The sequence below is a fragment of the Balaenoptera physalus genome, assembly GCF_965194825.1.
Source record: "Balaenoptera physalus genome assembly, chromosome: 16".
In the NCBI taxonomy this organism is placed as follows: domain Eukaryota; kingdom Metazoa; phylum Chordata; class Mammalia; order Artiodactyla; family Balaenopteridae; genus Balaenoptera; species Balaenoptera physalus.
The window spans coordinates 47561747-47589740 of NC_138898.1; the positions used below are offsets into that span (position 1 = coordinate 47561747).

The window sequence follows — 27994 nt, forward strand, 5'->3', positions numbered from 1 at the left end:
TTTCATACATCCCGTTCTTCTTTTTTTAAACAATAAAACCTTGCTTAAGAAAGCACTCTCCTTGTTTTTCCTTCTCCTGCCCCAGTCTCCAGGAAAACTTTAAAACTGCATCTTCATTTCCCTGGTTGTTTTGTTTTTTTAACTGCAGGGCTGTTTTAAAAATTTAGTCAGTATGCTTCTCACACTTCTTTTGTCTTATTCTTTGTCGTGTTCAGCATTCAGAGGAAAGTTCACAATGTCTAAGTTCTTTGCTACGCAGGTAAATATGCAAATCAAAGGATGACAAAGTTTTTTTAAGAATCAGTTTATCTACAGTATTTTTCAAGAGAAACTACCATTTTCACCTGATCTGTGCATCCATTTCATAATCCTTGAGCAGGTTATATTTTTCAAAGAACAATAAAAAGACCCATTTCGAATAGCTATAAATATTTGGATTTGTGGGGTGTTTTCTTTCTCTTCTTTTTTTTTTTTTTTTTTTAAGTTTCTTTTGCTGTTTTTATTTATTTATTTATTTATTTATTTATTTATGGCTGTGTTGGGTCTTCATTTCTGTGTGAGGGCTTTCTCTAGTTGCGGGCAAGTGGGGGCCACTCTTCATCGCGGTGCGCGGGCCTCTCACTATCGTGGCCTCTCCCGTTGCGGAGCACAGGCTCCAGACGCGCAGGCTCAGCAATTGCGGCTCACGGGCTTAGTCGCTCCGCGGCATGTGGGATCTTCCCAGACCAGGGCTCGAACCCGTGTCCCCTGCATTGGCAGGCAGATTCTCAACCACTGCGCCACCAGGGAAGCCCCTTTCTCTTCTTTTTGATCATTGTAGTGATAGGCCAGTAAACCCTAAGTTGGATATTTGTACTTGGGGGGGGGGGGCGGGGGCGGGGGAAAAAATGTGTGTGTGGGTGGAAGAAACCTGTAAAGAATTTTGCAGGTGCAAGCTGAACAGGAAACATTCGAAAAGATAAAAATGTACCCTCTTTCCCTTACCCGACCTCCATCCCTACAGAGGAGAAACAGAATACTTACAAGTTAGCATCTGTGTATTTGTATCTCTATGTGTTTTCTCTCTTCTTTGGATTTGGATACTTTGAGCTAATTTGGAAGGGCCCGTTTGGTTGTCCACAAAATGATGCTTGAGAGTCTAAGGATGCATAAATTAGAAGCCCTACAAAGGCACAGGCCGGTCATTGTACCTCACTCTTTATTCGCTCTTATGGTGGGACCCAAGAGCCTTTCCTTTTCTCTTTCTTTCTTTCTCTTTCTTTCTTTCTTTTTTTTTTTTTTTTTTTTTAACACTTTAGATGAAGGAGCGAGTGAGAGGCTGGTAGCTGGAGACGAATAGGCGAGCCCTGCACCACCCCCCCCCCTCAACTTAGCACCACATCCCCCCTCCCCAATTACACTGGACTTTGCTACGAAGTCAGTAGTTTTAGGAAAACTGGGGTCTGGATCGGTAGAGGCGCGCAATCCTTCACTTCAAGCCTCGACGCCGGCCTCGGAGTTTCTATTTCTGCTGCTCGAGGGTTGGGATAACGGCCGGGATGAAGGCGGGAAGCATGGAGAAAGCAAAGGGGGGTGATCTTTTCAAGAAACACCCAACTGCCCCCTTTACCTTTTTGCCTCCACTATGGGGAGGTGGGGGGCCGAGAGAAAAAGATGTCAATGACCATTGTTTGCTCGTTTGCGATGTTGCTCCGCCCCCCGAGTCTGTCGTAAACCTGGCGCCGGACTAAAATAAACCCCAGATCCCGCAGCTCCGGGGGCTCGCCGCGCCGCCGACTCCTGGTCACAGGCGCTGCCGCCCCGGCCCAGGTGGCGGCGACCCGCGGCCGCCGCGTCCCGCCCGCGCCCGCGCCCGCCCCGGGCCCTCCTACCTGGCCGTCCGCCGAGCCATGTCGTTGAGCCCCAAGCACACGACGCCCTTCTCCGTGTCCGACATCCTGAGCCCCATCGAGGAGACCTACAAGAAGTTCGGCGGCGCCATGGACGGTGCGCCGCCCGGCCTGGGGGCGCCTCTGGGGGCCGCGGCCGCCGCCTACCGCGCGCCGCCGACCGGGCCCTCCTCGCAAGCGGCGGCCGTGGCGGGCATGCAGCCCCCGCACGCCATGGCGGGCCACAACGCGGCGGCGGCGGCGGCGGCGGCGGCGGCGGCGGCGGCCGCTACCTACCACATGCCGCCCGGCGTCCCGCAGTTCCCGCACGGCGCCATGGGCGGCTACTGCAACGGCGGCCTGGGCAACATGGGCGAGCTGCCCGCCTACACGGACGGCATGCGGGGCGGCGCGGCCGCCGCAGCCACCGGCTGGTACGGCGCCAACCCGGACCCGCGCTACTCGTCAAGTGAGCGGGGCCAGGAGCGCGGGACGGAGGGCAGCGGACCGCGCGGGCTTTTCCCGCCACAGTCCGAGGCGCGGGGGGCGCTGGGACCGGGCCCGGGGCGCGCGGGGTGTCCTGGGACCCTGAGCGCGCGGGCGGCGCTGGGACCCGGCCGGGGGCGCGCGGGGCGTCCTGGGACCGTGCGCGCGCGGGGGGTGCTGGGCCCCTGGGCGCGCGGGGCGTCCTGGGACCCGCAGGGGCCACGCCGGCGTCGCGGCCGCCGCGGTGTGAAGAGAGCTGGGCGGCGGCTGACCGGCATTCCCTTTGGGCCCCTCCCCAGTCTCCAGGTTCATGGGGCCGTCAGCGGGAGTGAACGTGGCCGGCATGGGGTCGCTGCCAGGCATCGCGGACGCCGCCAAGTCTCTGGCGCCCCTGCATGCGGCGGCGGCGGCGGCGGCGCCGCGGAGGAAGCGCCGCGTGCTATTCTCGCAGGCGCAGGTCTACGAGCTGGAGCGGCGCTTCAAGCAGCAGAAGTACTTGTCGGCGCCCGAGCGCGAGCACCTGGCCAGCATGATCCACCTGACGCCCACGCAGGTCAAAATCTGGTTCCAGAACCACCGCTACAAGATGAAGCGGCAGGCCAAGGACAAGGCGGCGCAGCAACTGCAGCAGGAGGTCGGCCTGGGCCCGCCACCGCCGTCCCCGCGCCGCGTGGCCGTGCCCGTGCTGGTCAAGGACGGCAAGCCCTGCCAGAACGGCGCGGCCACGCCGACGCCCGGCCAGGCCGGCCCGCAACCGCCCGCGCCGACGCCCGCGCCCGAGCTGGAGGAGCTGTCGCCCAGCCCGCCCGCGCTGCACGGCCCGGGGGGAGGCCTGGCGGCCCTGGACGCGGCGGCGGGGGACTACGGCGGCGGCGCGCTGGGCGCCAACCTGCTCTATGGCAGGACGTGGTGACGGCGCGGGCCGGGCGGGGTCCCTCCTGACGCCGGAGGGTCTGCTTGGACCGACGGCGGACGCGGAGCTCGCAAACGGCCGGACGGGTCGTGGAGGCGGGCGGGCGCGGAACCTCTCTACTGGGGGTGGGGACGCGACAGCCCCAGGATCGAATCACGAGCATCGCGCCAGGGGTCTTTGAGGTGGTCATTTCCTCCTTCCAGAGGTTCCTAAATTATGTGAAAAGCCGGCCGAGTCCACATCCACCACGTTCCTAACCAAAGCTCTCAGAGTTTTAAACATTGGAGACTTCGTTGGTGTTTGTTGCTCTAAAAACCAACCCAGCTTTAGCAATGAATTCTTCTTGGAGTGGAACTTAACTTGGGAGATTAATTTTCGAATCCCCCTCCCCTTAAGTGCAATTTCATTAATGTTTGATGGAAAGTAAATTGAATTGTAGCTCAAGGTGGATCATGCACATAGCAACATTATTGCAGAGGAGTTATTGCCATTTACAGAAATGGAATAAACTTAATCAAAATATTGCTTATACGAATTGATACAGCTTTTTAAATTTAATGCTGTTTTTTAAATGTTTTGATCATTATTTGGCAATGAGTGTTTGTAAATTACCCTAAAAGAGGATTTTCTCCCTAATATGCAGTTCATCAAAAGAAAGAAGGGTTGTAAGCTACTTTTTATATGGAAACTGGTCTCCCCAATGAATGGATAAAATAAATGACACCCTGTCTTTCTGTAGACATGTTATTTACTCTTTCTAAGATATTTGCTTATCTTAATTTGAATACCGTGATAAAACACTAGAACAAGTAAGCAAAATTGCTAAGATAGACATCAATTAATTAACCTGTTTGAAAGCATGTCAAGAAGAGAATAAGGTGATTTACTGAATTGTAATCAGTATGTAAAGAATAAGTAACTAAAATATTTATAATTTTCTCATATTTAGAACTTAATAGGGGTTACACACCGATTTTGTTGGTGTTTTCTTGTACAAATAATGTATTTACTCTTTAATATGATGATTTATATTTCCTGTGTTTCAAAAGGATATTTAAATATAACTTAAAAGAACCTTAAGTACTTTTTTTTTTTTTGGTAAGAGTCAAATGGTTATTTATTTTTCACTAAGGTGTATAGGTTTTTTTTTTTAACACTAGTTGGCATGATGTGACAACACAGCTCAGTTGACTCATGATTTAAAGAACTGGTAGCGGAGTAAAAATACTAAAAGAAAGCTGAAGAACATGAGCTTATGAAATGAAGAAAAATTAAAGACGTAACATGGATAAAACGTGATTTATAAATGACCAAAACATCTACCAGAGACCTTAAAGCTCTTCTACATTTGAAGTTTTAGAATTATAGTTTGAAGTGAAACATTTTATTTAACTTCATTGTTTGGGTGTTTTTCTGAATGTGCAAAGTGCATTCTTTAAGAAGGTGTTTTAAAAGTTGCACTTTCTCTAAATGTATTTTATATAATAAATAATAATAATAGTAATTTAAAACTCCAGTTCATTCCACAAAGAGAGAAAAAAAAAACACTAAAGAAGCAAGGGGATCAGCCTTTATCAAGGGGCTGTGAATGCATTTTTGTAAAATGATAACTGATTTTTAAAACATTTTACATAAAAAGAAATAATTTAAGCAGAAAAAATAGTATGACAATGGTGCAATACACCTGCAGGAAATTTTCCCAATTTGGGTTTTTGCATACTAATAAAATTGACTTTCAAAATATTAGCCAAGCTAGCATAACTATTACTGATGTGCCACATTTCAAAATGCTTGTTTATATTGATCGGATTCCTTCAAATTCTGAAATTTTACTTCTAGAAAACATGTTCTAAAAGTTCACATGGTTTGTAATTTTTTTTTTTTTTTACAGCCCAATACTTAACAAAAGCAAGAATAGCTTATGGACTAAGGGCTCCAAGTAACATATTTAAAGAAAATAAATCTTCATGGACAGTTTTTTCCTTGCTAATTTCTGGAACAAAAAATCCCTTAGACTAAGTGAACTCTCTATCAAAAAGACCATTAAGAAGAAACAGCCTTCTTTATACAATATCTTCTGAAAGTGTATTCGGTACAGGCATATCTTTTCCCTTTCAATGTTCCTTTAAATAGTAAAGGACCCAAGCCAGAAGTAATTGCTGCAGAGGGCTTAACATTCTACACCCAGAAACTTACTGAGTTTATGTGTGCACATCCTGAAAGTAGGACAAGGTTTGATTTTGAAACATTAAAATAGAAAATGTTTTTATTATAGAATTCCACATTCTGATTAATGCAAAACAAGAGCTTTTTTCTTCTTTTGCAGTTAGTGCTTTGCAGATCTTTTATAAAAACACAAACGGCCAGACTAGGTGAAACTCATTAACTGAAGAGGAGGATAAGTGTCTTCACGACCAAGAGGGAGGGCTGGCGCAGGGTCTAAGTGGAACAAAGCCCCTCCAAACTTTAGCAGAGGCCACAGTAAAACTCGGTTTCAGAAATGCTAACTGCAGATGTGACACTTTCCTAAATGTTTTGGAGTTTTACAGCATTCTAACGTATCTTTTCCAACTGAGGCACAGAAACCAAAATCCAGAATCAAAGTTGCAGAGAGGAACGGCAGGGATTGCAGGTACTTTTCTGAAATCTGTGTTGGGATGTAAATTGAAGCGGGGTGTTTGTGTGTATGTGTGTATGAGCGCAATGTTGAAGGATACAGGAAGGGTGTTTTGTATATGGAAGGGGGGATGGTGTGTGTAACCCAGTTGTCTTCTATTTAAGGCTTTGCTTAGAACTAAAACCTAATGGTCGGAACAAGTAAGTCAATCAGACTTTTATCAACACAGATGTTGTGTTCAAACTCCATTCTGCTATCAACTGTTTACTTTCAATTTAAAGCAAATCAGAGACGCAATCCTGTTCACTAAATGCAAGCACCTTCCAAAGACTTGCTTTGTTAGCTGCATTGAATACTGATGATTTATAAACTTTTAGAATAAATTGGTGAACCATAGTCACATAAAGACCCATTGATTGGATTTTTAGCTATGAATTTGTGCATCAGATAATGCACTGTGTAGTGGCAGTATAAATTTCAGATGTAGTTCAAAGCATGAATGATACTGCCCAACTGTTTAATATAACACTAACGTGTGGATAAAACCCTGTATGTTAATTACTCAAGTCCAGTTTTTAAAAATACTGCTACTTGCCATGCCCAAATACAATAAGACAGGGCACTAGGATACATTTTATTAAAAATGAATTAAATAAATAGACTTTTGCTGCTAGTGAGAATTGGTGAGCATCTAGACAAGATTCAAAGAAGACTTGAAGTCAGGAATTCGCTCTCTCCAGTAAGTATTAAGATAACTTTGTGATTTTAAGATCACTTTTATGTCATTATTTTTAAGCCTGGAGGTAAGCTTAAATGGAAGCTTCTGAAAGAGGTGTTTTGGTTTCATTTGTCTTTGCTTTAGAATGTTTACCTGCAGTTGAATGAAATGCCTTTTATTTCAGTTTCTAAATTCCATGTAACCTCTTATTTCACTAGTTGCTTAAGTGATTTCTAATAAAAGTTTAACCACGAATTTGCCCAAGTCTAAGTTGTGCAAGCTATTTTGGAGTAGTGAATAGCTCCATTCCCATTTCACACACACAAATTAAAGCATGTTCCTCTTTGGCCCTCGTGCATGTATACGGTGTCAGACAACAAGCAACGCAGGCATTCACTTCACCCCGAGTGGGGCGTTTGCTAGTTCATTAGTTTGACTTTTTTCCCGGTTAGAAGTAGCAGAGCCGTCGCTCGCGGGCACGCGTCCGGTGGGTCGGCTCCAGGCCGCCCTGGGGGCGGGAAGCGGCGCCGATGAGCGGGATGCGGCCGGGGCCGCAAGCCGCCTGCGAACCGGGCGTCCAGGTGACTTCGGAGAATGTTTACATTCTAATTTCGAAGCAAAGCGGAATTCGCTTACGTTCAGGCTTGGAACTTAAAACAGCAGCCTCGGGAGAAGACCCTTTCCGCTCTTTTCTTCCAGGTCCCGGTGTTCGCACCCATGCGGAGAGCTGAGACGACGCTGGGCTGGCGGAGAAGCTGCGGCGCGGGGGCCGGCCGGGGATCCGGGCCAGGATGCGGGGCCCCCCGAGCCTCGGGGCCGCGGGCGTCCCCGCTCCCGCCGAGCGCCCCCCGAGCCCGCCCGGCCGGCCCTGGCTCGGGCTCTGCCTGCCGGTCATTTCCCCGCCTGCCTCCCCGACGCTGCACGGCGGCCGGACAGCGCTTCCGGATGGATGGCCATGGGCTCTAAGAAGGCTTTGTGCCTCACTGGACCCTACGGGGAAGACAGCTGCTCACCACGGGCTCTTAGCGCCGCGATGAAGTCGGGCTGTTTCCAGGTTCTAAGATTCTTAAAAATCTTTAATGAGACCCTGAAAAAACTTGGCCCTACGTAAACATAGTACAATGGAGTTAATTACATAAAATTGACCCGTTGACTTTACATCCGAATATGGAGGGGATAGTTATAGCTTTAAACATGCCATTTAAAGTTCTAAAAAGCGTTTACTTGTTGGAATAGCAGGGCATTTTTCTGGGAGATTCAAACGTGGGGACAAGTTAGAAAGAGATGCAGAGTAAGGAGAGGGAAGGAAGCGAGGTCTCACCACCCGCTCGCCAGTGGGACTCTAGCCAGCTTAATTTTTCCGTCAGGCTTTTTGCTTAGGTGTCTTCAGAACACTTTAAACATTAATTTTCAAACTTGTTTTCATCCGTTACATGTAATGGTGAAAAAGCCAAATCAGAATTATTTTAGACACGCTCATGATAGCTTAAAACAAAATTAAAAACTAGGCCAAAATTAAAGATCTGAGAAAATATAGGTTCTGCAGAAGTGTGGGTATGGGGTACTTACGAAGCTCTGTACACTCCGAGAGACATGTATATGGGTTCCTTTGGAATATGCAATACTGATTTAGGCGCTATACATTTTCAGTATTTGGAAGATAGAGAAATCTAACAGAAGGTATTATTCCCACTTTAATGTATTGTGAAGTAATATATAATGGTTGTGTTAATTCCCGGCGGAGAGACTCTTTATCTCAACAATAAAGGACCCTGCTCTATTCACCCATCATCAGCAATGAACTCAATAGCTTCAAAATACCTTCCTATCCAAGGTTAAGGTGGGACTTTTTCTGAATAGATTTAAGATTAACAAGTGTGCCTTTGTAGAATACTAAAGCAAAAATGTCCTAGGTCAGAAAGTCAGAGAGAAACCTTACTTTACAATCTGAGGCTAGAATGGAAAGGTTTGGAAACACGGCAGCAAGTCTTCATACGTGTGTCTGGGTTTGTTGTGGCAATGAAAATGCATATGGAAGTGCTGCACGTGAACTGCAAGCGTAAATGTAAGGAATTATAGTGTGCTTAGTAGCAAGAAAAAAATAAGTACAAATTGGCATCTATTGTGAAATAATGCAGAAACTTGCCAAGGAGCATAGGCAATTTAGCTAGGAATTAAACTTTTTAAGTTTTCTTTCTTCTTTCTTTCTTTCTGCCCTCCCATTGGGTTCTGTGTACTGTTTTTTCAACTTAAGTACAACTGACCTACACCACTGTGTTACTTCCAGGTGCGTATAATGATTCGATATTTCTATACATTACGAAATGATCACCACAATAAGTCTAGTTACCATCTGTCACCACACAAAAATAATATTATTGATTATATTCCCCATGTTGTACATTCCATCCCATGACTCGTTTATTTTGTAACTGGAAGTTTGTACACCTCAATCCCTCTCACCTATTTCACTCATCACCACGCCCCGGAATTTTTCAACTTTTCTTAGAGATTTAAAATCAGTCCTTAAAACTGCAGTACAAATCTACATGAAATTTGTAAAATGTAAATAATTTATTCTCATGAAGATTTTATAATTCGCCAAATCAGTAGCAGACACATACATGGGTCGGTTGGGTTGTCTTGCTGACCATATCCTCTTAAAATCTACTTCTTCATTGATTTTCTTTCGACATCTAATTGTAGAAATAGTTTTCTGATATATTGATTAAAAAACAAAAAAACAACAAAAAAAAACCACACATGCTTGGCCAAGATTTTCAAAGTTTAAATACTGTAAAAGAAAAACAAGAGACCAGAGTTTTAAGTTTTTTTTTTTTACTAAAGTCCAGAAATTTCCATATGACAAGTACATTAATGAAATGTTCCCAAAGAAATACTGAACAATATACACTCTAGTTGGCTGAGAGTTCCAGCTCAAGAGTTGATAGCTAATTGTGCATTAAAAATCAGCATGGATCTTAGATGATCTAGAATACACTGTGTTTTGAAATCCACAGCTGGTTTGATTTTTGACCATAATGAAAAACCAGTATTCCTGTTCCATCAAATGTGTTTTACAAGCAATAATAAATTCAGATCCACTGTATTATGCAACACACATCTTTGGAAAGCAACATAAAACAGTGAGATCGGATCAGTAGAAATATACACAGTTAAAAGAAATACACAAAGTACTGTAGTTTTATTAAAAACTACTACTTGAGAAAGAAATCTTTCCACAAATAGCATAAAACTGTAGAATGACGGAAAGGATTTTGGAAAGCTTTACAAAAGCCTAATTCCAACTGTATCTTCCTGAAGGTGGTGGCAAAGGGTATTTCCTTCCTTCTCTGGGATATCCCTGAAAAAACAGCAAAAGAAAGAGTTCATCTTCTGGATTAACACTCCTGCAAAGAAATCTTACTTCTCTATGGAAAAACACACCATAAAGAAGGTGAATATGTCTTACAGGTATATCACATGGAAGATCTCCATAAACGGGTGCTTTTGGTCTGCAGCTTTATAGAAAGCTGCATGCAAAGTGGGACATCAGCATAAATGCTATCACTGACAACTAACCAAACAAGCCTTAACAAGCGCTTGAGAAATTCCTTAAAATGCACACAAATGAAGGATAGTTAAGTGTCTTGCGTAAAACACGTGTCATTCTCAATTCTCCCTACCACCCCCTCCCCAGCTCCTAATTCAAGCCACACTGTGGTAAGGTGCCCACATCATCTTCACACATATTATACTAGGAAAGTCGTTTTGCTTAACAAAGGCAGGAGCTTGCTGCATCAGCTGAGGCCTAATGAACTATTAATTTTAGGGTTTTTTGTTTGTTTAGCTATAAATAATAGTGTACCACATTAGGTTATTACATAATCAATTACTGGCAGTATTCATAACAGTTCCTAATATGCTTGCAAATAACATTTCTGTACAACCTGAAGGTAAATGTGATGTGTCTCCCATCACAATTCCCTTCCTACGGAGGATTCTGAAATGGACCCCCTTCCCCATGTTGCCACTCAGAGCGCTTCACTAGTTTAAATTATAACATGAATATGTGTAGTCCTTCAAGGTCATAATGTAGGCTAAGGACTTGTTTAGTCATATAAACTACACTAAAAATATAATGAAGTCATAATTTTACTGCTTTTAACAATAAACTTCTACAATTTAATAGCGCTTCAAAATTCTGATTTAATTTAAAAAAAACATCTCCGCAGAAAAAAGACTAAGAAAGAAATGTATTTCCAAAAGGTCCTAAAAGAATTATAATGTACAACCGGTTTGCATCTCCTAGGTGAATAAGAATTTTACCTCGTGTAACAGCGGAAAGCTCCTTTAAAGGGACGCGCTCCCCTAAAGGAGGCAGGGGAGGCGCTGAACTGGGGTCAGAAGTCACAGGCGTCCCCAGCTCTGCTGCCCAACCCAGCGGCAGGAGGGTTAAGCTTTCGACTCCTGACTTGGAAAATGAGGTGACTGGACTAAACTTCCTCCAGAGCTTCTTCTAGTTGCAAGTGTGCCTTCCTTTCAAAAATATTCATCATTTAGGTTGCCCAGTGTCCCCTCGACACTAGAAGCATAAACAGTCTCAATCTACTGCACCTACCGATAGCATCTGTAGAGATCTCGGGCTGAGAGTATGCAAAGTCATATTCTACAAATTGATTCTAAAGAACTGTAACAAAATTCTCTCAAAAGACAAGATGATTACTTTCTTGTAAAGTGAACTGAGACTTGTAAGAATACACCGAAAAAGTGTGGAAAAAAAGGATTTTTCTTAGCTGGCAGAAGATTTTTCTCAGCTGTCAGAACAAAGGGACACATGGCAAGAACCTGAGTTAGAAAATTAATATTCGAAGCACTGCAAAAGGCTGTAGGCGACACCAGGTAAGCAATTTAAAAACCACTTCACATCACCACAGGTGCCAACTCCAGGAATAGCACACACTCTGAATCACTGCATTCAGATCCTGGCAAGCGTTTGATTAAAGAGCATGTAAATACTGGCCAGGGTGTCCAATGGCTGGGGGACAAAGAGACTGAGGCAAACAGACCTCAGGCTTAAATGCTGCTAAAAGTGGATGCTATAAAGAGAAGGAAATAAAGCTTACATTTACTGAATCTGTCTAGGAATTATTATACTCACTCAATGTATAGCTGTTTAAATTTAGTTAAAAAAAGTGGGAAATTAGATAGGAAAGATTTCTTTCCATGAAGATAGAGAACAGATAAATCAAGACCGAAAACTACCAAGAGGAATAAAGATAACAGCTGAAAAGGTGAAATATTACTTTCAGCTTCTAGAACATTACATTTTGAGAGATCTAGTTTCTATGAAACTAAAAAGCAATACCCTAAGGATAAACAACGTGTTTTGGTGATGGACCATATTTGTGCTAAATATCAATCAGATTGCTGTGATTAAAGGGGCTTTTGGTCTGAAAATTCTTCAGCATCATCAAAGGATAAGCTATTTAGTGAGGCAGATACTCACCCCGTATACATTTTTAATGAGGGATCCAAGTTCAACTGAGCTATACTCTATCAGTAACTTATCCACAGATGTTTCAGAAAACCAAAACCAAAACCAAACTAAACCATGGAGTCCCAAGAGGCACGGTTCCATTCAAAGTGAGCAGTAAGCTTTCCACGCCACAGCCCCCGCTGCATCACCTGTCTCCCGCCGCGATCGTCACGTCTGGGTGCATACCCGCCCGGCCCGGCGAGCATCTGGTACTGGTTTGGCTGGAAGGCTGCGTTTGGGGTTTGGAGCATCCGGTTCCATGGCAGCAGAGGTTCGGCCCCAACGCCTCTGTGGAAAAGCATCATGTCTGCATTAAAAGTCAGAAGCCTAAAATCTGGCAGGTATCATCATCTCCAAATCTGAGGACAATCCGGTTTGCCTGGATTTGTCATAGGGGATATGTAGTATCAGAGTGGCCTTTATGTCCCTCACAGCGAGTGTAGTTTAACATGTTTCAGGAAGTATCAGCATTTATTTAAAAGGATGTTTAAACTCAACTGAATCAGAACGGTCTGACTTAAAAAAAATTTTGTTCACCTTCAACTGTCAAGTTTCCTTTTTAGTCAGTTAAAGTTTTGGACCCAAGATCACCAAGTTGGCTACATTTTAAGATGCTATCCAAAGAGTAAACATGTACAAGACAGGAGAATGAGGCTTTATTTTTTAAAATGTCCAGGCTGGTTCTTGGAGTCCATTCTTTCTAGTTAATTGCACATTGCAAATGAATTCTTACTGCTGAGTATTTTGAATCTAGGGTAGGGGACTTGGCTGTTTTTTCCCATCCATTATTCTGCTCAATATGTCAGAAGGTCTGATCAGGAGGAAACCTTTTCAAGTTCTATTGATGCAGCTTTCAATTGACCACGGTGACCTAGCAACATGAGCACTAATTGGCATGGGCTGACTGGCATTTGGTGTACAGTTTACATGGGAACACAGATTCAACAGCTATTATAACCCAGTTTGCTGGCCCAGATTATGGTCAAAAGAAATGTTTTAATTGTCTTCAAGTGCCTATTTTAACTTTGCAGATACAAAACAACAGGTATGATGTATTAAATCATAACAATTTAAAACTGTCACATAAACAATGTAGCAAAGATTTACCCTCTAAAAGTAATCACCATGTATGACATAACTTTCTTGAAGCATTTTCCTTAACTTCCATTTTATAGAACAGTCACTACAAAGAATAAACAGTAGCAAAATTCTCCAGTATATTTTAGCATTAGAAGCTTTGGGGCCATTACAGATGTTGGGAGGAATTATAAGCAAACTTTAAATTTGCTAAAGCACTGACTAGCTGGTATTAGCTATAACCGATCAGCATATGAATTTCACTTCCTAGGTCTTAGGGGGAAAAGCCCAAAGCTGGGCTCACTGGGTAATGCATTCTTCTCACAGCTATTCAAGCTTGAATCCATCCTCTCTACCCCCCACTCTCCTCCCTTCACTTGGAGCTTGCCTTCTTTTTTTTTTTTTTTCAAACACCAAAGATAATTATTTTTGTGTGATGGCTCTAAGAACAGCTCTTTTAAGAACTCTAGAAAGGCCAATGCTATTCTTCACAGTTCGTGGTGAAACAAGGACTCTAATAATATAATTTGCTGTGAGTCAAAATAAAATGAAAAATCTGTACCTCAGAAAGAATATGCATATATTCAGGGCTTTTAATTATTTTTTGGATTCATTAATACAAATATATTTTAGTGAGAAGGCCTCATCTATTTAGCAAGAACAGCTCCATATGTAGAGAACATATGGTCTCTTCCACTCTCTGCAGGACTGAGGGGTTAAGGTTTGTGCTGTGACCAAGGAGGCTCATCAGAACTGGGCATGCAAAACCCACTTGCATTAAGTGCAACTCACACATTGTATTAACTGTGATCATTTTTTCTTTCCAGTTTTATAATGCTAAAACTCACTCAACTGAGTTTCAGGAAAATCTGCTGGTATGGATAAAATACATTATAAATGCAATTTTACATTATTTTATGATTTAAAAATAGGTTAGGAACAAAGCCACAATTTAAAAGCACAAAGTTCTCCTTTTTTGCTTGAAATGATTACTTGAAATGTTTTTGACAAAAATAATATTTATAAAAATAATTTAAATTAAATGGAAAGAGCAAGTAAGAGGGACATGTACTACTCTTTTTTGCTTGTTAGTGGCAGAAAGGCCTTTATTTTACACAAGTTTATCATTTTTCTACACTGTACTAATTATATTAATTATATTAGTTTGCAAATACTTACAAACTGAAATTTGCCCTGGAAAATACATTTTAAATCTGGGATGGAAGCGCTGAGGCTGACACATTTTAACTTTTTAAAATCAGTAGCCATCGATTGAGGCAACTTATTTGAGGCATTTGGCATCATGGATGGCAACAATATTCTTAAGTTTCTAAATTACTGCTCTGGAAAGTAGCTGGTAATGTGACATAACTACATACTACCACTGGGATATCTTTAGTTTATATGTGTGTGTGTGTGTGTGTGTGTGTGCGCGCGCGTGTGTGTGTGTACATATATATATATATATATATATATATATATATATATATATATAAATGCGGCAAATCAGCTTTTAAAAATTTTCTGCGACTGAGCTTAGCACCCATTTAAGTTAAAAACTAAATGGCCACCTTGGATACGGCCAGCAAAGAGAATGCTCCGCTGGCAAAGAGACAGACAACAGGGCAGAAACTCAGGTGAGGAGGCACAAGCTGGACCTCACTCGCCATCAACACAACGATTGCTAGGTTGTCTCTGTGTGGGGAGAAGAAGGTGGGTGGGGGCAGGGATGCGCCCAGTGTATTTTTAAGTGAAATGAATATATGAATTATATATACCATTTCAAAGTAGGAATTAATTCAAGAAACAGTGTAGTTTATTTAAAAAAAAAAAAGTACACTCAAAATTTTCTTCTCTAATAGGGTTTTCAACCAAACACTCAAAACTGTGCAGTGGAAAAGTACTGAACTAATGATCAGTAAAACCTGGTTCTAGGAAGAATTCTACTTACCAGTTGTGACATCTCAGCAAAGTCAAAGTGACTATGAGTTTGTATTTTCTCCTCTATGTCTTGTAAGGTCAGAAAGGTTAGACTGACACGTGCTATAGAAACGAGTGATGTACTGTATTTGCTAAGAGGCTGGCTAATAGAGAAGTTCAGGAGGCTGAATTCAAACTTTGTTTTCTTTATGAATAAATGGTGTGTTTCTTAAATGACCACGATTTAAGACGTAAGAAAGAATTCTATCACGCTCACACGTAACTTCTGCTTTACAGCATGATTTTAGTTTCTGACTAAAACTAAACCAAAAACATCCACAAAATATGTCCCAGATCTGTTGGGTTCACAGAGTCAGTCCAGAAGATACCAACTTGGCTAGGGCAGAACAAAAAATAAACGATGGATGTCAGGACACAAGGTGATAATCTTAGGGAAACAATGTGTAGAGGGAAGGAAAGCTTTAGGACTGAAGAAAGGGTGCCTTGGAAGTGGAAGGGGCTCCTTTTCTTCTATGAAGTCCCCGTGGCATTATGGAATATGATGCTTAGAGTCAGTTTTCTGATGAGTTTCGCTTGAGTGAAAAGTTTCTTAGTAAAGGATGGTGAGGAAGAGAGACCTCAGATAAGCTACTGAACTGTGTGCCTCAGTTTCCTCATCTGTAAAAATAACAACATCCACTTCAAAGGGTCGCTAAGAGGAATAAGTGAATTCATGTTTCTAAAAGCATGTTAGCATAGTGCTGGCACTTCATAAGCAGATGATAATACTGGTGATTATTAATAATATGGGAAAAAAGCAAGCAACAAAGTGGAGAAACCAAATCTTAAAATCAAACTTGACAAATGTAATGGAGAAAGACAGTTATTAAAATGAGATCAGTGTGAATGTGATAATATGTAATTCAGAAAAAATTTACCCCTCACTCATTTAATCTGTTTGACAATGGTGCTACTCTGAGGATGCTGAAGTGGTACATACCGTGTGCCTTGAGCACTTATACTGAAAACAAAACATAAACACAGGCAGTAGCAGTTATTTTAAATTAAAATGCAGCTTGCACTAAGTAGCTGATACTATTAATAAACAATTGAATAACATAATTTCTTTTATCTTCTTGAAGAAAATAATGAAATGAGGTTTTGGAGTCTCTAAACAAAGACCTTTCTTAAAGGGGGTAGAGGTTATAACCCTGTTCAAATAACAAAACTTCATCCATTTCAGATGTGAACAGCTCAGACTGCTAAAACGGCAGAGGAGAGGCAAACAAAACAGATCAGAACTGGGAAGGCAAAGAAGGAAGCCGTGCTATGAGGGGGCTTAAACTCGTCTTAGCATTTACTGGTGCTGGCAAGACCAGCATGAGACGACAGACTTTAAAGCTGCCCTTAAAAAATTATTCTTCAGATGTTAATATAATTATTCATAACACGCCTGGCTGCCTTGTCATGCAGAGACCACCTGACTTCGGAGAGCACAACTTATCAATGAAAGAACACATGTCAAACATCCCTTGTTATTAAACCATGTCACATTCTTCCTCGTCCGTGGTACTTATTAGACTGCAGATCCCATAATCCTCTTCTGAGTCCCTTCTGCATTTAATTCAGTTCAGTCTTAAGTAGTTAAAGAAACTGTTTTCAGTGGCAACTAATAACTACTGACCTACAGTGACACTGCACTACAATAGGCCTGTCAGCCCTGAAAAAGTTGTACCAAAGAAGCTGATTAGGACTTCAAGAGGTTTGCAGCAAGAATCAATGGTTGGTCTGTACTGACGCTGCGCTGCCGGCACAGAAATGATAAAAGTGGAACCCCATTAGTTATGCCTCATTAAGCTGCACAACACTTCTAAAAAGAAATTTGTTTAGCCTGACCAAAACCTAATACAATTTTAAGCTCTCTGTGTTGCATTTTTCAGGGCACCTCAAAAGCATCAATAAAATAAAGGCCAAGAACCAAGAAAAGCAGGAAAGTATACAGGCATGAATCTTTTACTTCAACGTGTTAACCATCTATTTTCCTAAAGAAAGGGCACAAGAGAAACTATTTAGAGGGAAGAAAGTATATTTCATACCACAGAGAAAGCCCAAACTTCAAATGCCGATGTGAAAAGTTGCTGAAAAGTCATATTTGCTTTAATATTACCTGTCAAATCTTTGCTGCTGGAAAAGGGGAGGAGGACCTCGCCAGGAATCCTGGGGCCTCATATCTGGAAGATAAACAGGAAAGGATTGAACAGATTTTTTTTTTTTTTTGAAAAGTAGTCACTATTCAGCTACCCACATATATTGTAATTAAAAATTCTTGAAAAAAGTTGAGACTGAATATAAATTAAATAACTAGCATAATTACACACCCTGGAAATGTAAAAAGATATGAAACCAACAGCGTCAGTAAATCTGTCTGTTAAATTATTTCTCCTTTGATAACAAAACATAGTTTTAGAAGCCTTGGTCATTAAACTCACGTTTCTCTCTCCCTCACTATCTGTGTACGTACGTATGTAAAGGTATACATATATTTTACATTTATATTTTAAACGCTGTGCAAAACGATAGTATTTTGGTTTTATCCGTAAATACAAACTGAACGAGTAGTAACTTTAATAGAAATCCTAAAATTTGCCCCCGAAACGTGTAAACTGGAAAGAACGCTGACTTGCCTAGCTGTGCTACCATGAAGCAGACAGTACACAATCTCTCCAACAGGTCAGAAGACATGTTCATAAAGGGACTGCCCACTTCCCTATTGTTTCTGAGAGTCAAACCTCTTCCCCTAACAGAAGCTAAGCTGGGAACATAGAACGAATTACAAGGAATAGTTAAGTGGCTGCTGGTCCTCTGTGTAAATGGGATGAAGGGCACCCCCAGCACAGTCGGCAGGTTGGTGTCAACCAACCACCATTCCAGTCCCCAGTCTCAGCCATCTCGGCCACCTTCCGGCAGGGTCTGAGTGTGACCTAATTAAAGCAGCTGTTCCAGGAGTTGTCTAATGAGGTCTCCGCCTGAGGACAGCAACCTCCTCCAGACTCCCAAGGCCCAAGGACAACAAGGCTTACCATAATGTATTCAGGCTCACATTTTAATGGAAACACAAACTAGAAACATGCTTTTCGAAATTACTTTCTTAAAGGAAAGAAGAAATGAAAGCTTATCTCTGGTTACCAACCAAAAAAATGCAATCTGGGTTTACCTGGGGGCGGGGTGGGGGGAGAAAAGAAGAAAGAAAAGTAGAATTGTGCTATAAAACCCCCTGCAAAAGAGAATCTGGAACAAGTAAGGCACCTGGCTGCTCACAAGGGTTCCAGCATGAAACACCCAGCTGCTGCTGCTCTGGAAGCAACACAGTCGAGGTACTGGCCCAAAGAAAACCTCCTAGATGGACAAACCACCCCAGGGGAGCCACCCCAGCCCCTGGCCCAACGATCAGCGCACGCGCGAGGCCTTCACCACCATCACTTCCAAGCAGAATTCCATTCTGAACTGAAAGAAAGGTGGCATCCCTAGTCAATCTGCATTAAGTCCCCCTTTTATCTCTTAAAAACCAAATTAGTAGCGGTCAAACTGAGAACAATGCTGAGGAGGTTTCTCGGTGGTCATTAGATATTCAGAACCTGAATGGAAACTCAGGAAGCTCATCGCCACACAATCCACAGGAAACAGGGCCAAGATCCCTAGTCTAGGCCCAGAATAACTTCTGAATCACTATAAAGACTGTACACCACCAGAAAATCTAAATCAGAGGAGGTAAAACCAGAAATTCTTACAAGACAGCAAACCACCTGTGCAGTTTACTTCTATAGAGAAACTTAAAATACACTATACGATTTTCAATGAGTTACGAGAAAGCAATCTACCGAAAGTAAAACCAACATTTTGGCCACTTTTCCTGATGATGACTTTGTTAAACTTGTAGTCCATAACTATTCAGATACTGCACAAAACTTAGGTCAGTGAAAATTGGTTAAAATGTTCCCAGAAGTATTATATTTTAGTGTCTTATTATACAAAATTAGCTAATATAGCAAAGGTCAAAAGAAATACAGTAAAATTTCATTTGGACCCCTGTCTAGCTCTGTACTTCACATGTCCCAGAATCACTGTGGTCACCCTGGAAACACGCCTCTTTTTAACATAAACGCTTAATTCCGTGACTCTGGTTGCATGATGTCATCACAGAACACACTCTGCATGGTACTAATAAAAGCTTCCACACAGGATCCCTAATAAATGTGAAATTGAATGAAGGTAATAAAAAACACATTTACATTAAGAAAAGCCTTCAGAGAAATGTTTATCCTAATGTTTTATGAAATATAAAGTCAGGGAAAAAGCTGGTATATTTCCTCCCAGGAACAGTATTAGGTGGAGGGAAAGTCCTCACCATCAGATCCAAATACGCTGTGTGTTAGATTAAGCACACCGGTATTTCTAAGTAGAACTGGCATGTAATGTTCACTAAGTGTATATGTTTTTTTTGGAGAGGGGGAGCCCTTCTCAGTAGTCTGATTGTATAACTGTAAGTGTCTAGAAAAACAGCCAGAGCTCCTACCCCACCAATTCTGGTATGCCAGGTGCTGCCTCCTCTGTTTTGCTTTCACTATTTCTCACCTCCAGGACAACTTTTTTTTTTCCACACAAATTCAGCACATGCAAAAACTATAGTTTTTTGTTAAAAACCTAAGCAAATTGTGTTAAGACTTTAAAATATCTCTTGCTTTCAACCCAAGAAGAAAAATAAAAAGGAATGAAGACAAATTTCAAGGATACCTTTAAACAAATCTCTTCATGTGGCTCTGAGCAATATATATGGCCCTTAAGTGTTCATAAAGCAGAAATATTTCCTGGCTGAGAAGTAATGAAGTAGAATGTAAAACAAACTTATTATCATTCATTTATATGGCTCTAAAAGATCCATTTGAGAGGGAGAAAAAAAAAATGTGAGATAGTGAATTGCACTTCACAAAGGTACAAGCAAGAGAGAGAAAAAAAAAATGACAGCTAATTTTTTCCTGTGGTCTTTAAAAACGTATCCCTTTTCTAGAGCTCTACGGCCACAGAAACCAAGGCTTCACCAATAGCTCCTCAAGTGACAATTTACCTAATCAGCGCAGCAATCATGGAAAAGATTCCATGTTTAGTGATTGCACTAATCAAAAATCACTTTTCAAATGCAGCTAATTGACAAGTTTACCGACTGAAATGAAGAGAAGTGACATGTCACGTTCTCCAGGTTGCAGAAGCGAACGCTTTATTCATGTTGAGCACTTGGGGCTGCACTTGACTCTGACAAGTTCCCAGTACCGGGACAATCACCCGTCAGCCAAAAACTGACACATCAAAGACAAATCAAAGACTGACAGTGAGAAATGCCTGCAGCAGACACTCGACAGAGCTGGCAGTATGACCAATGGCTCTCCTTGATGTAACCCTGCACCACATGAAAAACCAGCTATGATATTGATACTACAAATATTTAAAAAGACTGACTAAACAGTTTCGATCTCAATTTTACTAAAACTATTTCTAAACAAATTTTAAAGTTCAAAATTCTATAAAGAGGAATGCTTATCTTTTATCACTGAATACTTTCTCAGTATCTACTAGGTGCCAGGCACTGTTTCAAGTACTTAATAACTTAAACTCACTTACTGTGGATATTTTGTGAGACGGGTGTTCTCTGTACCATTTTAGACGTGAGGAAAGGGAGTACTGACAAAAGCCTGCCTGAGGTCACAAGGCTATGAAGGGGTGGAGGGAAAGCCAGGACCACCTCCCCGACACACTACGCTGCTCCATGGTTCACGTGCACTTGTGCTATCAGCTGAGGTGACTCTTCATGTTATTTTATGTCAGAAGGACCAGGAGAGCTGCCTCCTCAACCAGGAGGCTCAGAAGCTCAGGGTCTCAAGAAGGCAAGACTGGGGCTCTGCAGACTACTTTCAATATTACCAAAGTTTAGAATTCACATGACTACACACACCCAATTAAGACAGGAAGGAAAAATAAACATACTTATTAACACATGCACTTCGGGAGTAAGCATCTTGACAAACACAGATTCATGGGGAGAAAATAAGAAAAGATCTTGGGTAAAACATCTGGAATCACTGCTCTTTTTTCTTTTAATACGATTTTTACATTCACTTTATTAGTAATTGAATGTGGAAACAGTTAAACATTAGAAAATAATTCTTTTTGACATCTGACCTTTTTTTTTGAAGTCCATAATTACTTTTTTTCTGTTTTGTAAGTTAGTTCATTTGTATCCATTTTTATTTTAATTTTTTTTGAATTTCATTTTTTTTAATACAACAGGTTCTTATTAGTTATCTATTTTATACATATTAGTGTATATATGTCAATCCCAATCTCCCAATTCATCCCACCACAACCCCCCACCCCGGAATCACTGCTCTTCTTAAAAGGGTAATACTACCTTAAAACACTTTGTATTCAAAAAAGATATGTAAATATAAATGTAAACGTAAGGGATCAGATACAAATTAGAACAGAAAATACATAGAGAGAGATGAATGGATAGACAGATGGATCAACGGATGGATGGACAGACTAGCTGGCATATACACAAGGATTAGGTCTGTCTGCATAAATATGAAATCTAGAGGTCACAAGAGACCATGAAATAAATATGCCAGAAAAATCTTAATGACAGTAAACTAAAAAAAAAAAAAAAAGAAAAGAAAAGAAAAACCAAATCTTATGTTGAGCCACATGTAAAGAGTATTGGGGAAAACATCCCAGAACATGGAATTTCCTTTCTTGACAGTTGGCAGCATTTGTCTGTGCTTATCATACAACTGTGACCAGTTTACTACCATGCAACAACTATTCTAGATTAGGCCGATTATTTCTCCAACACATCTCTTACAAAGGTTATCAGGGAATACTGTGTGAAATGACATGGTTGCCTTCTAGGAAGTCCAATCTCACAACCCCAGGCTGTTCTAGGTTCCCGTATAACCAAGGGCAATTAGAAATCTTTAACCTATCCCAATCCTGCTTAAACTTTTACACTTCTGGTTTATACGGATATGATTCCCAATTTCCTCTCTCCTGAGCAGGTATCAGATCCTTATCGCTACCTCCAGGCAGATGGCATCAATGTCTTCAGGCATTTCAACCTCCACACACATCAGAACTATCATGTTCTTCCATCTTCCTCCATCCTCCTGTGCTTCCAAACTCTCTAGTCCCCCAGGTGCCCTCAGTGCACAAGGAGCCTCATCTGGAATCTTCTCTCTCCCGCACTTCGCACGTTCAACTACACAGCCCTTTAGTGCCTCCATTCCCACCTTCTCCACTTGGAATCCACTTCGCCACAGATCAGTCCAGACTTTCACCATCTCTCCCTAAACAGAACCACCACCAAGTCTTTCCACAACCAAGTTGTGGTTCTAGAAACGAGATGTAACTGCACACTTTTTTGCTTTAAAAAGTTTTTTAAAAACTCTTGCCAAAAAAAGAGAAGAATTCAGTGGTTTGTGTGAGTCTAAGGATTAAGACATGACAACAATCTCACAGTAACCCTTACTAGAGTACAAAAATGTAGGAAACACTTTCTAACTTGTTTTATGAGGCCAGACGTGTGAAGAAAGCTATAAACTAATCTTTCATAACACAGAGATGAAAAAATAACCCACACTATGCTGACACACACACACAAAATTGATATATCACAAACAATTAGGCTTAGTCCAGTAATGCCAGGTTAGTTTAACAGTCAAAATCAATCTGTGTACATTCACCATGTAACAGAAGGAAAAAAACAAACAAACATTACCACCTCAAGAAATGGAGGAAAAGCATCTGATAAAATTCAATACTCACTAGAAACAAGGAATAGAAGGAAACTCCTTCTATAAATGAAAAAACTATAGCAAATATCATATTTAATAGTGAAATATTACAAGTTTTCCCCTTAAGACTGGGAATGAAACAAGGATGCCCATCATCACCACTTACACTGACTCACACTAGAGGTCCCAGGCAGTGCAATAAAACAAAAAGACCAAAAGACATCAAGATTAGAAAATGAATATATAAAACTGTCACAACTCACAGATGACATGACTGAGTAGGGAAAAAATCCAAAAGAACATACAAACTTTCAGAATACACGAATTTTAGTGAAGTTGTCAGATAAAGTCAATATTCAAAAATCAACTCTTTATATATACAAGCAAGCAACTGGAAAACGACATTTAAAAGATATTACTTACAAAAACATCAAAATACATGAAATATCTACGATTTCTTTGTCCTCGATTTTTTATTGTGATGATTCAAGACCCAGAGAAAAGCTACAAGAGCACAAGGAGTTCCCACAGGCACCTCACCCACTTTCCCCAAATGCTGGCTCATCAGATGACACTAAAAGGAAAAGGCAAGCTTTCAAGTGGAAAAAGATACTTCCAATACAAAAACCCCCAAACAAACTCATAACCAGACTATAAAAGAACTCCTACAAAGTAAAAAGAAAAAGGTAGACAACCCTGTAGAAAAATGGACAAAAGACCCAAACAAGCACATCACCAAAAAAGATATCCAAGCAGTCAATGAACATGAAAAATTGCTCCAAGTCACCAAGAAGAGGCTAATTCAACGTGAGTGAGCTTCCACTACCCGTCCAACAGAGTGACTAAAAGCCAACAGGCCGACAACACCAGGGGCTGGTTAGAGCAGGGAGCAGCTGCACCTCCCCCACACTGCTGCGGGGATGTAAACTGGGCCGTGTCTGGCACTTCTCACGAAAGCCGACCGTGCACACAGCCCTGACCCTGCAGTTCTGGGAATGGACCCACCAGAAGCGCTTACAACACGCACCAGGACGGGAGAGCTTCACAGCGGTCCGTTCCAAGCACCCCCAAGCTGGGGACCAACTCCACACTATCCCAACTGGACAGATAAATGACGGTCAGTCACATAATGGGACACAGGAAGCAATGAGAACAAATGAACTCTCGCTACAGCGACAGGCGGATAAATCTCAGAAGCAAAACATCCAACTAAAAAGGGCAAATTTAAAAAGGGTAACGGTGTTAAGAGACTGTTAGATACTACGTTAAAAAAAAAAAAAACAGACAAAACTAATCTATGGAAGTCAGGTTGCCTTTAATGGGCAGGGGCAGTGCCTGGGGGAGGACACAATGGGGGGCTTCTGGGGCACCAGTAACTTTTTAATTAATTTATTTATTTGGTTGCGCTGGGTCTTAGTTGCGGCAGGCAGGCTCCTTAGTTGAGGCAAGCGGGCTCCTTAGTTGCGGCTCGCCCGCTCCCCGGTTGTGGCATGCAAACTCTTAGTTGAGGCATGCATGTGGGATCTAGTTCCCAGACCACGGATCGAACCCAGGCCCCCTGCATTGGGAGCGCAGAGTCTTAACCACTGCGCCACCAGGGAAGTCCCAACTTTCTGTTTCTTGATCTGAGTGGTGGCTACATGACTGTGATCATTTCATAAAAATAAAACTGTACATTTATGATTTGGCATTTTATGTATGTTACATTTTAATAAAAAGTATACGTGAAAACATATGTATGATAACCTAATTTTCAAAAATTGCATATATGAAGAATTAACAGAAGAAACACTGCTTATTTCAGGATCATGGATTTACTGGTTTTTAAAATATGTTTTACTATTATACACCATATTTTATCTAACTAACATGTATTACAGTTAACATACATTTAAAACATCAGTTAAAAAAAAAAAAATCAGCCTCCCTACCTTCATAATCAGTTCCAGTGCATACTCTCTGACTAATTTTATATTCTAAGCTTAATACCACCTGAGTACTTGCAATGTACTTCAAGCTCATTATTTTCTCTCAGCCTGGAGTATTCCAAATTCCCCCTTGTTGGCTCGATTTAAATATCGCATCCTGGTTGATTTTTTTCCATAAACTTTTTCACTCCTCCCATCCCCACCCCCTTTGAAAAGATATGTTAAATACAATGAGAGTCCCAGCACTGATCCTCAGGTGACTCGATGTTTACAAGTCACCAGGCAGAGAGGGCCACTTGTTTCTTGCTCAAAGTGAATCCCTACTTTACAAAGCATATTTCCTATTTTTTAACGATGTAATTAAAGAGATTCTAAGTGGAGCAGATTCTAATCAAAGTTTCTAATCAAAGCTTCTTTGTAAGTATAAACAAATTTTATCTAATTAAGTGCTATAAAACAGCAAATGAGGAGTTAGTCAAAGTAATAAAAGGGAAAAGGGGACCCCACTATTTTAAATAAAATGCCCAGATGCTGACAAGAGCTGTCTGTTTCCAAAAAAGGCAAACTAAGAACTCTAGAATTGCAGGTCCCGAAGGGTATGAAAATCTTTACCTCTGGTATGACCTTGATAAATAAAAGAACTTTCTGACTTCTTTCTCTTACTGTTGCGGCAGGATCCTGCAGGGTGGAAGGGGACCTCGGATGCAGTACTTGGATTTATATGAATCCCACACTGAGTGATTTTCTGGGAAGGGACTCCATGACTTTTACAGATTCTCATACGGCCTATGATTCCCTGATTAAGCACCACTGATCTAGGCAATACGTCCCAAAGTGTGGTACATATCACAGGTGGTACAGAAGATGATTTTCTGGGGGTCCATGAACAAGCTTGTTCTCTTCGTGGTTGTATTCATTTTGATGTATATTTGAAAAAATACAGCAAGCACATCAAACCCATAATGTATTGATATACTTTACAAATTAAAAATAAGTCAAGGGCTTCCCTGGTGGCGCAGTGGTTGAGAATCTGCCTGCCAATGCAGGGGACACGGGTTCGAGCCCTGGTCTGGGAAGATCCCACATGCCACGGAGCAACTGGGCCCGTGTGCCACAACTACTGAGCCTGTGCGTCTGGAGCCTGTGCTCCGCAACAAGAGAGGCCGCGATGGTGAGAGGCCCGCACACCGCGATGAAGAGTGGTCCCCACTTGCCGCAACTAGAGAAAGCCCTCGCACAGAAACAAAGACTCAACACAGTCATAAATAAATAAATAAATAAATAATAAATAATAAAAAAAAAAAAAAAAAAAAAAAAAAGTCAATTTAAGTTAGTGAAAAAAAAAGACTTCAAAGTTTTAAGTAAGATGTCCAGGTGCCATCTGGATAAGCTATGGTGGCAGCAGGCCAGCAACTGGGCCTTAGGAAACAGGAGGTGGAAGGAAGCCACTTAACACAGAGCACGTGCTTTCACCTTTGCTACTCAAACCTCCTGCCACACCTCGGAAAGTCTACTCAGTGCAACAACCTCAGAAATTCCCCACAACCATGGTCTTGAGAAATACTGGCTAAACTAAGCCACAGAGATTATAGCTGGTTCTAGCACTCGCATCTCATTTTGTCCCTGTATGTGGAAGCTCTGATACCAGTAGAGACAGAAATAAATGGCAAAGAGCCACAAGGAAAAAGGAACTGATAACGAACGTGTGAGTAAACAGCTGGCTTTAACAATTAGCTGGAGATGTTCTCACCGCTCACTTGTGAGATCTCAGGGCACAGATAACTCTTTCAAAGTGATTAGACTTTTCTGTTGTATGTGGTACATATTGATACATATTCTGCATGCATTACAAATGGAAATACTCAGAAATGCTATTTGCTAAATTTTCGGGGGAAAGCAGCTGAGGGAACTACTGTACCGAGAAGATCTCCAAGAAGCCCATTAAACCCTGTGCCCCTTCTGTGCTTCCTTCACTAAATAGAATAAAACCGCTGAAGTCCACAGATTTCATGGTGGAGTCTAACAATTCAGTGTCATTAAGCCTCACAGAGAGACACACAGACAGACAGACAGACAGACAGACAGAACACAGTGAAAACAGGACCCTGAGAGAAGGAGACCATCAGAACTCCTTTCTTACAGGGCTTCAGGTTAAAAATGGTTTTGTAACTAAATCAGCATGAAAACAATACTAAGTACAAAGCATAAATATTTCCCAACAATCCTCACTTTAATCTGGTTCTCTCTTTGACAGGTGTAACTTTGGTTTAAAAGGAGTTCTGAGGGTTCTCTGCAATACAGTAGCCCTTCCTGTTTTTTCTAAATTTAATTTTTATGAACTATTTGAAACATTCAGAAAAAAACTTAAATGCTACGACACTTGGATTTAACAAATGTTAGCATCTCGCCGCACTGTCTCCCTCCTCCCCACGCAGGGGCTGGCTGGTGGGGCAGCAACCAGACGACACGGAACGCAGAAGCACAGGCTTCACCAAGAAAGTGGCTCAGAGCTTGGCACATGACCTACACTTCCCTGAAAATGAGCCCGGCCACAGAGCTCAGACACAACAGTTAATGGGGATACAGTTTAAAATTAATACAAAATCCGTGAAGCCCAACACTCAACTATTTTCTCCCATTTCCACTGCAATCCAAATGCCATATAATCACTTTCATAGTTAACATTTCTCATTCACTTCTGCCCACAAAACAAGTTATAAGGGGTGAAGGAAAGGCCACAGTCCTCACAGAACCACAAGGTTAAAGGCATATTTCTACCTAAGGCAACGCCCGTCTTTATGTTAGGCAGTTACTAAGATACAATTTGAATTAAGAAACAGGTACTGTTGTCTTTCAAGTAATTCCAATTCCATGTCTACTGCACCTGATTTAATTGCCCCATTACCTGTATTAATGGAATAAACAGGAGCTTGTTTCGCATACCTTTTTCTGCATATGTTCACCCAGAAGCAGATTTAGAAATGAAAATAAGAAATCCAATTCATATTATTCAATTAACTATATACAGATCAGATAAAAATATCTGAAAGTCTGTATGAAGTATTCTTATAATTCTTCTAAACATTA

At 41.5% G+C, this 27994-nt stretch overlaps 2 protein-coding genes across 2 annotated transcripts in view; one reads left to right on the forward strand and one right to left on the reverse strand.

Annotated features, from left to right (window-relative positions):
* Positions 1-1889: 1889 nt before the first annotated feature.
* NKX2-4 (NK2 homeobox 4) lies at positions 1890-3267 on the forward strand (the record flags this gene model as incomplete). The annotated part of the gene is made up of 2 exons (XM_082428474.1): positions 1890-2337; positions 2654-3267. The coding sequence occupies 2 exons, from the start codon at positions 1890-1892 to the stop codon at positions 3265-3267; spliced, it is 1062 nt and encodes a 353-aa protein (XP_082284600.1).
* Positions 3268-9423: 6156 nt separating this feature from the next.
* XRN2 (5'-3' exoribonuclease 2) overlaps positions 9424-27994 on the reverse strand; it is a 78875-nt gene continuing 60304 nt past the window's right edge. The window contains exons 28-30 of the mRNA XM_082431643.1: positions 17306-17369; positions 12291-12429; positions 9424-9966 (exon numbers count right to left, since the gene is read on the reverse strand). Of these exons, the coding sequence (XP_082287769.1) occupies positions 9901-9966; positions 12291-12429; positions 17306-17369 (269 nt within the window). The 3' untranslated portion in view covers positions 9424-9900. The remainder of the gene's footprint in view (positions 9967-12290; positions 12430-17305; positions 17370-27994) is intronic.